We start from the raw sequence: 12,328 nt of genomic DNA on the forward strand, positions 1-12,328 counted from the left end.
TTTCTGAGATATACATTTTAAAGTAATAACTAGAATTATGACTTATAACATTATACCAGAACATATAAGATTTTTAGAAATTTCATGTAATGTCTGAAACATTTATATTAACATATTTCCATACAAATAACCCAAAGAAAGTTTAGTATTAGTTGTTTTTTTGTTTGTTTGTTTATACTGCAGGTTCTTGTTAGTCATCAGTTTTATACACATCAGTGTATACATGTCAATCCCAATCACCCAATTCAGCTTCCACATAAAAGTGATATCATATGATATTTGTCTTTCTCCGTCTGACTTACTTCACTCAGTATGACAATCTCCAGGTCCATCCATGTTGCTGCAAATGGCATTATTTCATTCTTTTTTTATAGCTGAGTAATATTCCATTGTGTATATGTACCACATCTTCTTTATCCACTCCTCTGCTGATGTACATTTAGGTTGCTTCCATGTCTTGGCTACTGTAAATAGTGCTGCTATGAACATTGGGGTGCATGTATCTTTTTCAATTATGGTTTTCTCCAGATATATGCTCAGAAGGGGGATTGCTGGATTAGAGGATTTCGTCTTTGGTGAACATTCCTAGCTGCAGAAAAATGTTGTAAAAAGTGACTTTGAGACACTTCCATACATTTGGGGGAACTTCATAGGCACATTTGGACAGTCAGAGCTGGAGAAGATTGTCTGGTGAAGCTTCTACCACCTTGTCAAGGTTATAACACTGGGGTTGTAAATGAGTGTTTCTCAAAGTGTGGCATGCTGACATGAATTTTTATTTCAGTAATTGTAATGTGTATTAGAAAAGTAAAACATAGTAAGCCCTTGATTTCTAGGAATCATGAATTTAAAGAAAAATAGTAAGGGGGATGAAGTGAAAGTGGTATGCAAATGATCAAAATGTGCGAAAGCCTAGACCACATGATCTCAAAGCCCCGTCCAGCTCTGAGTCTCGTAAACTATGAGTGTTAACTCTATTTTCATTTCCTTCCAACCCTCCCACTGCCACGCTAGCACCTCTTGTCCGTTAGCACTTTACAGTTTATGTGTGTATTTGCGGGCCCTTTAAAAACTCACGTTTATGTGGTGGCTGTTAAGAGAAGTCTTTTGCGTTAGTTATTTCTTTCAGTACGATATGGGAGATCACTATAAGAAAGTCCTTTCCATGTTTAGCGACGATCTCCCTGAAATCCGGTTTCCAACGAGAAGTCAACATTTTGCCCTTGCAGATAATGATACGATCATCAGTTCCTGTTCTTTCCTGTTTTCTTTCTGGTCAACCCAATAATCCACTGGGGTATTCTCTGTCCCACTATAGTGGTTTATTTCTGGCCAGAACCTAAAAGAATCTTGTGTTTCTTAAATTCCCAAATACAGTAGCAATAAAGCAAAAAAAAAAAAAAAAGGCTTTCTGAGATCAGATGCCCTAGCTTTGTGGAAACTAGTTTGAGGAAATATGTTGCATTGAGGACATCAAGGCAGAAAGGATCTGGGTTGAGATGGACTCCTCTCCTTGGACTGTCCCAAGTTTTATTCCAAAGCCTTGTGCCTTTGTAAGCTGAGTGGTTTGTGTCTCTCTGTTATTCCTTCAGTGTACTTGTAAGAACAGGTGCTTTTTCTTTTATCCTTTAATATTCACATAACTTCCAGCAGACTCATACTCTTGTCTCTCTACTAGACCTTATGTATTTGAGCATAGAGACTATATCTTTGTGCTTTGTAATTAGTAAGTGTTAATTGAATAAACTTCAATACAATGAGAAATTAAAGTATAAGTCTCATATAGTTGAGAAACTTTCCCCTAATTCAATTCTAGAGGTTCCTAGATACCATCTCTAACACTCTGATTCTCTTGCCTTGTCTGTTTCAGTAAGATTTTCCTGATGGGATTCTTCCTTTTTCTTTGATGACATCTTTCCTATATTCATCACCAAGCAGCTACTTGCTTGCTTTCTTTTTTCTTTTTTTTTTAAATTAATTTTATTTTCATCTAAGTAGTATTTGAATACATTTTAAAAATCATGTAGTACTCAGTGACCTATAATGTAGATCAACAGTATTTTGCCTCATCCCTCTCTGGCCCCTCATCTAGCTCCCACAGGCAGTTCTGATAGATGACTCTTCTGGTATGCATTTCCATATTTCTAAATAATATACTTATTGGCTTGATTTATCAATTTTGCACATTATTTGTTGACCTCCTCTTATGGACACTCTGGGTTCATATCGCCTCTCCTCCCACTTTTCTCCTTCCCTTATCCTTCCATTGTAGTGAAATCACAGTTTTGGGTTAAACCAGTAGTCAGCTATTTATGTGATAATAACCACATAAATTTTGTTCACTGCTGAGTGAACAGATTCTGCCCCTGCCCACATGCACCCAGAGTTAATAACTGACCACGTTTTAATTTGCTTGGTTTCCTACATATCTAACTCTATTTTGTTTCCCCTGAATGATCTAACCAGTATCAGACACCTGTTAATGTTTTTCTATCAGTTTGACTTTTTTTTTTCTGGAACCTCCATCCCACCATTCTTTTTCTTCCTGCTCCAGTCCAGACTGGTTCTTCTCCAGGCCTGGTGCAGACCTGTTGTTTGGAACTTCTCTCTGCTTCTCTCCTGTTTCCAGCATCCTGTGTCTTCCTTTTTCTTGCTTTACTCCTTGCTTTGCTGAAGCTTTATTAAGAAAGGTGCATGGGAGGCATGTTTTTTGTCTTGGGATGAATTAAAATATCTATATAATAGCTTTACTTTTGATTCATGAATTGGCCAGGTAGAGAATTCTAGCTGGAAAATTATTTTCTGTTAGAACTTTTATGGCATTTTCCCACTAGCTTTTAACATCCAATGTTACTGTTGAGAAATCTGGTACCATTTTGATTTCTGCTCCATTATATGAAACCTATAGATTTTTTTCTTTTTCTTAAAGCTTATAGGATTCTCTCTTTATTCTGAAATTCTACAATGATTGTGTTTGATAGTGGGTAGGCCATTTCAATCTCAAGGGTAGTGATATTTATTTCTAGGAATGTTTATTGTCTTCTTTAATAATTTCCTCCTTGTGCTTTCTGTTTTTGGAACTCCTATTAGTCAGTGTTGGACTTTCTAGATGGACTTCCTAATTTTCTGATCTTTTCTACTTTCCATCTTGATCCTTTTTCCCATTCTGCGTAACTTTTCTGACATTATTTTACAACAGTTTTATTTTTAGCTATTGCAGTATTTATTTATAATAGTTCTTTCTGGTTCTCTCTCATTCCTTTTTCATAGTATATATATTCTTGTTTCATAGATAAAATCTCTTCTAACACTCCTTTGTTGATATTACGATTTTTTGTAAAAAAAATTTCTTCTGCTACCTGCCTTGTTGCTACTCCTGAGCGTGTATGCATGTGTGTTCCTGTACTTGTTTGGTCTCTTCCTTGTCAGAGCTTTACTGACTGTCCATTCATATTTAAGCTTAAGTGGGGCTTGTTGACTGAGGGCTTTCATATTAGGGTTGTCAAACAGGGAGCCTTTTAATTGGGGGTCCCTAAGAATCAGCATCTCAACTTTTCTCTCAACTGCTTGGTGCATCCAGAGAACTCTTGCCTCCTATGAGGGTGCCTGTGTCTGGTACTCTGGGAGCTGAGTGGGGGAAGGAAGCTGACAGTTAATTCCACAATACATTGTGTACACTTGCCCTTAATCTCCATTTTCAGCCCCTAGATTAACCCTGTTCTCTACTGTGCCTGGATGTCCTAAGTCTGAAACCTGTCTGGTTCAATTTCTCCAGAGAGGGTGCTGGAAGTGTTGGACACTTGGATGTGCAAGGTGGAGAGGAGCCCTGGGAGCCAACCTGTTCTCCGCCCTGTACCTCCCCCTTCCCACTACCTGTATTTCCAAGCACTGAGCCTCCCATGGGTTCTGCTGGGAAATACGGCTTGCCTCTCAGTACTATCCGCCTTTGCAGCCCCTTAGCTTAAGTTAGCGGTCCCCAGACTTTTTGGCACCGGGGGCGGGTTTCATGGAAGACAGGTTTTCCATGGATGGGGCGGGGAGGCGGATGGTTCAGGCGGTGATGCGAGCGATGGGGGAGCAGCAGATACAGCTTCGCTTACTCGCCTGCCCGCCCGCCGCTCACCTCGTCCTGTGCGGCCCGGTTCCTAACAGGCGGCGGACCAGAACCAGTCCGCAGCCCCGGGGGCGCTGGGGACCCCTGGTTTAAGTGCCTCCACTCTGGCAAGTCAGTTGTCATTGTTGCTTCTTTCCTGTTCTCCTTTTTTTTTTTTTTTTTTGCTGTACGCGGGCCTCTCACTGTTGTGGCCTCTCCCGTTGCGGAGCACAGGCTCTGGACGCGCAGGCTCAGAGGCCATGGCTCACGGGCCCAGCCACTCCGTGGCATGTGGGATCTTCCCGGACCGGGGCACGAACCCGTGTCCCCTGCATCGGCAGGCGGATTCTCAACCACTGCCCCACCAGGGAAGCCCTTTCCTGTTCTCTTTGACCTTAATTTCCTTGCTGTCATTCTAACGGAGACTCAGGAAGGGGATGAGATAGACACCAAGTTCAATGATCAGTCTTCCTTCAACTTACAGGCTGAACCTCCATGGAAGAGCAACTGGAAACAGAAGCACGAATCTTTCATCCGTACCCTCCGTCAGGCTCGAGAGGTCCAGCAGGTAATTGCCAAAGGTGGAAACCCCTCCGACCTGCCTCCCATCCTGCCTGCAGAAAATCCAGACTATATTCAGTGTCCTCACTGTAGCCGCCACTTTGCTCCCAAGGTGGCAGAGTGGCACATTCCTAAGTGTAAGACCATCAAGAACCGCCCTCCACCTCCAAGGAAGCACTGCAGTTGAGCAGACAACAGTGGAAACCTCCTCGATAGTCCAGAAGGCTCTGCTTCTCTTCAGGAGTAAATGGGAGTAGAATAATTTGATGCAGAGCAGGAAGAACTAAAACTTTTACATCTCCCAGGTCTGCCTGCAGAGCTGAAATCGGTGGAGAGAGAGAGACCCATTGCTAAGCAGCAGGAGGCAACAGGAAGCCTCAGCTTCCCACTAAATCACCGTCTCCGGCTGGTGTGCCTCATGTTATTGCCCTAAGAACTGATGGGTGAGGACACGTAAGAGTAGCGAGTAGGCTACATTAAAGCTCTCTTCTTGCAAGCCTGATCGTGGTTTGTGCTAGTTAAGTGCCTGCATTTGCTGTGCCTTCTTGCCACTGCCTCTACATGTATGTCTATGGCTTCTGTTAACTCCTCTGGTTCTTGCAAGAAGTTGGCTCGTTGGTACCAGAGGATCATGGTATCTTATAAAAAATACAGTTTTGCCGTAAGGCAAATGACCTCCCCGATACATGGTCCCGGCCAAAAGTCAATACGAGTATGGAAGGTTCAGGCGCCAGTATGTCCTAAACCCTCCCCGTGTTGTACTGTGTAATAAAGGGAACCTCATCTTTACGTACAATACTTTACAGGGTAGGGATGGGGGAAAGAAAGCACACTATGTCTCTGTAGTTGTTCCTTCCTAATGGATTTCATATGTCAAAAAAAAAAAAAAAAAAAAAGGAAGGAAGGAACTTCAGTTTCAGCTATTGCTAACACTCTGCTTTCGAATCAGGTTGGTTTAACTTTTAAAATGAAGCAGCAAAATGTACCATCAAAGCAACCTGGGACATTCTGGTGTCACATGTCCCTGCTGATCACATCACAGTAAACTTCTATTCTAGAAAGTAAACTTTGAAGGAAAAGATACCAGATCTAAAATGTTCTCTGGGCAGAATCGTGCCTACTGCAAGTAACCTTCATAATTAGGCCTTCAATAAATGGGTTTGGGGAATTTAAAATTAAACAAATAATAAAATGAGTGAGTCGTAGACTTGTCAAATGCGAGAAGTGATAAGGTAATGTCTGATGGGGGAGATATCAGTTCAGGTAGGATGAAGCTAACACAACAGATCTGAACTACTAGTAAGCTTGCTGTCCTGAGAGTATCACTCAAATTGTTAGTTTAAAACACTGGAGAAAAATCACCTAACCTGACCTGGGCAAAGGGCACTGTGCAGACCACAAAACCACATTTACTAAACTACAGATGGCCACTCACTCTTGTTCCATTTCCTCTGCAGCTTCTGTTGAGTGGCTGGGCTAACAGATCAGACCAATTTGATATGCAAGTTTAAGGCTTTAGCTGTGAAGCTGCTAGACACTAGGCAAAAAAAAAATCGTATGTTTAAAAAAAAAAGCGTATATTGCTTTATGCTCTTCATAACTGTTACGAAGAAAGAGAGGTATCACATAATAGGGCTTTTTGGTTGGTCATTTAAAGAAAACTCACAGAGAGACTGGATATTTAACCCAATATATACATTGTCCAGTCAAGTTTAATGAGGGACCCACTTTAACTTTCACACTTGATGGTAAAAGCAATAGGTGACTAGAATGAGTGGTGGCCAAGGTCACACAGTGGTAGCCTGTGGACTGCTCTGCCCCACGGGTATGTTTTATTTGACTGACACAGTATTAAAAATATAATCTGACATTAACAAATTGGGCTATGGAGCATCTTTTGAAAAACTGGAAGTTCTGGAAACCCTGGGCCTGCAACCCTATATAGCACCAACTGAGTGGGGTTTAGAATTAGTTGCTCCTTCCAGACGGGGTGGAGCACGCAGATCACCACAGCCCCGCCTGGCGTGCTTCACTTATTTGCCTTGTCTGCCTGGTCTGGAACCCCTGGATGACATTATAAAGGTCACAGACCAGGGGCCTCCAGGGAGAACAAATGTTGTGTGTGGGGGGAGTGCTTTCTTATGCTGCTAGAGGAACAAACAATAGTCAATGCCATAGCGTTCCCTTTGATCTCAACATGTTTAGGCCTTTGATTATATCCGGAATATCTATTAGTCTTTTAAATTTAGCTTGATCGGATCTTTGGGAAGAAGAACCTTTTTCTGTCTACGTCTCTTCCTAGATAGCAGAGGATGACAGAGGATAAATAAATGCTGCTTGTTAATGTCTGTTATACTACTTTATCCAAGAACCTTTAGTGCAAATAGATGCTATAAATTTTAAAGTTCAAAAGGTTAAGCAATGAGAAAAAAATCTTACAGTGAAACTCACTTCGTTGAGAAGTATATGCAGTGTATTGAACGCAGCACAGCACCTTTGGCTAACATTTGCTTTAGGTCATCAGTTTGTCACTTTTCACAACTACACAGAAGGTAGCAGAGATGTGATGTAGTGTTTTTTCTCCCTAATGTTCGTAATTCTGTGAGGTTTAGTGATCAGCATGTTTATTTCCATAGTTAATCATCGAAGCAATAAATGATTTTTTTGCTTTGTGGCAGGAAGGAACTTGTTTCGTAGTCCTGACTACAGCCCACTCTGCCCTGACACTATCATGAATAATATTTCTTTGGAGGCCCAAGGATGCTCATTTGAAGTAACTCATTTACAATACATCCTTGCACCAGAGTTGTTCTATTATGAATGTTTCCAAATATAAGGCAAAATCAAATGAAACGTGAGTTAAGTCTGCTCTTGCTCTAAACTTCAGTGAAATGTTCAGCCAAGAGAAGTTACAACTTGGCTATGCCAGGGAGACCAAATACAGTTCAGCCTTTGTGAGGGAAAACAGTTTTACAAACATAAACTGGCAGTATCACTTGAAAAAGCCCACTGTGGAGATAAGTACAAGACATGACCCACCCTTTTTTAATGGCTCATCTTTTTCTCCTTCTGCATTTTAAGCACTATATTTTAGAAGTTTTGGGGGAAAAAAAGTTGTAGCAGCAAAAATGATTCTATTAGTAAGAAAAAGAAACTGGCAAGAAGCAAAGATTATTTCTGTGCAGATGTCCCTTGCATTGTTTCTGTTACAAGACCATTTATTTCTTTATTTATATAAAGACTCACTGAATCAAAAATTCACGAAGGCCTAGAGTCTGCGTGTTTTATCCCCAGTGACTAAGGTCCATGCGTGGGCTCACTGAGGAACAGCACTGATTGAGAGTTTAAATGTTTATTTAAAACAGAAATGTCAAACCACTCCACCCTCAACCTTTCAAACGTCTGGCTAACAATAAGCTAATTCTTCAGCAACAATGTCAGAGCAGAGGAGTAACTCAGGTTATACTCTAACTCAAAAGCAATACTCCTGGAAAACTTAAAACAGCTAGCACTACATAAAGAAGAAAAGTAGGACGCAATTTAAGAGAATTAGCTACAGAAAACCATTCAAGGGCATTTCTGCTGCCTCACCTTTTACTTTTTATCTGATGCATGGCTACCACCTTTGAACTGGTTTCTGTTTGCGTAGCTTTTTGGTGGGAAAAATCATATGGCTATCCCAGGCACAATTTGGGAAAGTGCAAATTGTCTCTTAAGGCACAGAACTTAGATTCTCAGCCAGATTAACAGCAAACCTAGACTTCCCAAGGGAACAGGCTAGAGAAAACGACCCCAGCGTTCCACTGCTAGAGAGTGACTTCCCCTCCGGACCAAGAGCCCAGCTCTCACCCTCCCTTCAGTGCTCACTTTCATCCCATAGTCTCAGCAACGTGCCCATGTTCCTCGGTTCCATGGCAGAAGCAATACTCATGATTAACACCCAAAATGACCCTGCCTCTCAGGCCTGCTGAGGTGGTGAGCATGAGGGATACAGGAACGTGAAAGGCCAGTCAATCCTTAAAAAAAAAAAAAAAATCAAAGTTGCATTTACATGATGAATCAAAACCCATTGTTAGGGTTTGTTGCAAGCCCCAAGTCCCCAGAACTTGCAACTTTAATCCAGGGTTGGCCCCTTCCCTTATTTTAAGAAAAGGCTTCAGTGATTACATTAGTACCATTGTACTAGGCTTCCCAGAATTGAGAAAACAATGGGAATAGTAAACCAAAGAAGATCCCATTGAATAGAGTTGCCCATCCCCAGCTGAGGGGCTTTCCCGGAGCAGCAGCCTTTATACCACCAGTTTTAGGGAAATGGCAAAATTTCCATTGCACAGGTCCTTCCAAAATATTAAACAGATATCAAACATTCATTTTTTGGTTGGGGAAAATGAAACAAAAATTAATTTAGCTCTTTCTAGGGAGGTAGGATATGAGACTCATCAAGGCAGCTCCTGTGACTCAAAATACTAAAGGCTAGGTGGAAACACAACGCTCACATCCTTAAGTAAAACCATCAAACGTTCCTAGGACACTTTCTCTCTCTGGGAAAGCTAGCTTGCTCCTGTCTACAAGGACATGAAGACATGGGGATCAGGAGGGAGCCCTCAGCCAAATGCCTCTCACTTGGCAGGCTCCTCCTGTTCTGCTAGGCTTCAGGGACGACCTGGTCTGGGGGCTGGCTTTGGGCCACTCAAGTAGGAAAGATGATATAGATTCACTGATATGGCTTCATAAAACACCAAAAGGGGAAACATACTGACTAGACATACAGAAAGGGAGCGGTTGGGGCTGCTGATGTCACGATCAGAACCCTAAGAGCCATGAAGGCAGAGGCACAAGAAGTCTTCTCAGGGGCAGAAGACTCAGTCACTCTAGGCCCTCTCAAAGACACCGAGTAGAGGCGGCTGAAGGAGGACCTCCCCTCACGGTTTGCTATGAAGTCCATTCCTACTGCCCCACGGACTCAATTCTCTACGAGACGCCTCATCTCTCAGAGGAATCTTCCAAAGCTAGGAAATCCCACCCTGCGTTGACCACAGCCTAACACTCCTGCTGTGTGACGAGGAGGGACCTACCCTTCTTTCTCTCCTCCCCATTGAAGAAGTCTCACTCAACCCTCAGAGGAAAAGCAATCTAAGCCCACTGCTCCTCCTCAAGCATTTAGCTGCACAAAATAGTTGAACTTTCTGAAAACAAGCCAGAGATTGACTCCACCAGACATACTCTCCTGGACTAAGGCTCCTGAGAGGGCTTAGAACACTTCACCACTCTCCAGATGAACCTGGATGGGCCACACCTGGTTCCAGCCCACTCCAGCTTTACACTTTAACCTCCTCCACCCAGAGGTGCAATGCCTGGTGTTGAATTCCCAAGGCAGCTTCCAATTAATGGTGAAAATGGTAAGTGGGATGTAAGCTGCTACCAGCAAAATTAAGGTGAGCATTGTGTCTCCTCTTCAAAGGTGGGATCACCAGATGAGGTACAGAGCTGCTGTTGCTATGGCAGTCACTGAGGACAAAGCCAGGGCCATGGGGCCCTTCCATTCTCCAATACAAAACCACTCCTAGATCCTATCTAATAGGTAATGCTACTCTCCAAGTGTACATGGAAAGTGCTTCAGAGCCTCCGCCTCACGCTCCTTGTCTGCAAGTGAACGAAGCCAGGAAAGCGCTCTCTGCATTCAGTAAGTGTGCTGTGAAGGTCTATGGATTCCAGTTTCCTGGAGGCTGTACAGGCTCAGGAGACTAGAGGCTGGGTCTACAGGAGTCTGTTCCCAGAAGGCACCAGGAATCTGAATCTAAATCAGGCTTTGAATCCATTTCCATCTCTTCCTTTGCTGTCTGAGTTCCTTTGGAATGCATCCCCACCTGTCCAGATAAAACACAGTTCCAGGTTAACAACACTGCCACCTAGTTACAGCATTTCAGGACTAGATTTTCAATGCCAACCTCTAAGAATGTGTAGCCATGGTTTTGTGAGAAGCTCATACTACTACCTTGATAATAGGACCTTAGATAAAGTCCACACCTGTACATTTGTTGCAGGTAAGGTGACCAAATGTCGTGGTTTGCCCAGGACTGCAGGATTTTCTGGGATGCAGAACTCTTCAGTTTTAAACCTCAAACAGCCCTAGGCAAAACAATCCTCCTCCCTCCTACAGCTGCCAATCGCTCCATGCTTACTTCAAGTGTGTATATCACTTTCCAAAGTACTTTCATAGACATTATTTCATTTAATTCTCAAAACAACCATACAACAACTATTTTCTTCTTTCAGGTGAGAACCAGGGCTCAGAGAAACAAAGTAATTTGTCCAAACACATAAACCTGGTAAATGGCAAAGCCAAGGTTGACAGTATTTCCCTAACCTAGTTCACTCTATATAGAGCAATACTATGGCCCTTTAAAAACGATGCAAGCAGGGGGAGGGAAAAAAAAAAAGAAAAAAACAAAACAAACAAAAAAAAAACGATGCAAGCAGCAGCACCGGTGAAGTATTTTTACCAAAAATGTTTAACTTGAACCTAATCAAGCCTTAAGTCTAACTTCCAGTTTACAGAAATGACAGGGTGACAAAGGAATAAGATAAGCAATGTCTCAGGAAAATAAGGCAAATCCAGAATGTAGGACATTCTGTTAAACAACCGACACTGTTTCTTCAACAAACCAATGCCGTGGAAATTTTTTAAAAAACGGGGGTAGATGACAACAACAATAATCCAAAAAGAAATGCACAAGACTTCTAAGAAATGATAAAACTTTATGTAAGAACATAAAGGAAGACTTCAATAAATAACTATTCAAGGCTGGGAAGACTCAGCATTACAGACATGTCAACTCTACTCAAATAAAGATACAATTCAAAGCAAATCTAATAAATTCCAATATAAATACCAAAGGGAGTTTTGAGAAACTTCACTTTTGAGGAATTCTAAGATTCATATAGAAGAAGCAATGTGCAAAAATAGCCAACGTAACCCCAGAAAAGAACAAAAAGGAGCACAGGACTTTCCTTACTGGGAATCAAGACATTCAAAACTCTAGTATTTTAAATAGGACTAATTAAATAGCTCAAAGCAACAGAAAAGAGAGCCTAAAAATGAACCTGTGTGTATTTGGATATTTACAATATATTAAATGTGATCTTTCAAATCAGTGAGGGAAGTATGGATCACTGAATAAAACAATTTTAAAATGTTAAAAAAAAAGGGGGGTAGAAGTGATGGAGGGAACTGTTCTAGATTAAAAGAAATGAGAAACATAATAGTGTGAAAGGGGGTTCTTGACTGGTTTCTGGTCTAATAAAAACAGTTATAAAGGACATTTTTATGGGAAGACTGGGAAAATTTGAGTATCAACTGGGTACTAGATGAGAATTGAGAATACTAGTGTTATTTTTGTTAAGTGTGATAACAGTACTGTGGTTCTCCAGAAGAATGACGTCTTTATTTTTAGATATGTGTAATAAAGTATTTAGGGAGGCTATGTCATGACTTTCATAATTTACTTGAAAATGGTTTAGCAAATAAAAAGGAAAAAAACACACACACACACACACACACACTCATATTTCAAATACACAGATAAATACCTACACATATTTTAAACATACACACATACACAGACACAAACACATTTGAAATAATTATAGCAACATGTTAACAGTGGTTGAACC

The 12,328-nt window shown here is 41.4% G+C and overlaps 2 protein-coding genes across 3 annotated transcripts in view; one reads left to right on the plus strand and one right to left on the minus strand.

Annotated features, from left to right (window-relative positions):
* ZC2HC1C (zinc finger C2HC-type containing 1C) overlaps positions 1 to 7,029 on the plus strand; it is a 12,335-nt gene extending 5,306 nt beyond the window's left edge. The window contains exon 3 of the mRNA XM_007117123.4: positions 4,578 to 7,029. Coding sequence (XP_007117185.2) covers positions 4,578 to 4,841 — 264 coding nt within the window. The 3' untranslated portion in view covers positions 4,842 to 7,029. The remainder of the gene's footprint in view (positions 1 to 4,577) is intronic.
* A 93-nt stretch (positions 7,030 to 7,122) lies between these two features.
* Positions 7,123 to 12,328, minus strand: part of NEK9 (NIMA related kinase 9) — a 37,856-nt gene continuing 32,650 nt past the window's right edge. The window contains exon 22 of one of the 2 annotated variants that reach the window (XM_007117124.3): positions 7,123 to 10,521. In XM_007117124.3, the coding sequence (XP_007117186.1) occupies positions 10,399 to 10,521 (123 nt within the window). In that variant the 3' untranslated portion in view covers positions 7,123 to 10,398. The remainder of the gene's footprint in view (positions 10,522 to 12,328) is intronic. The other variant, XM_024134319.3, reaches the window with a different exon arrangement.

The sequence above is a fragment of the Physeter macrocephalus genome, chromosome 11, assembly GCF_002837175.3.
Source record: "Physeter macrocephalus isolate SW-GA chromosome 11, ASM283717v5, whole genome shotgun sequence".
NCBI classification, from domain to species: domain Eukaryota; kingdom Metazoa; phylum Chordata; class Mammalia; order Artiodactyla; family Physeteridae; genus Physeter; species Physeter macrocephalus.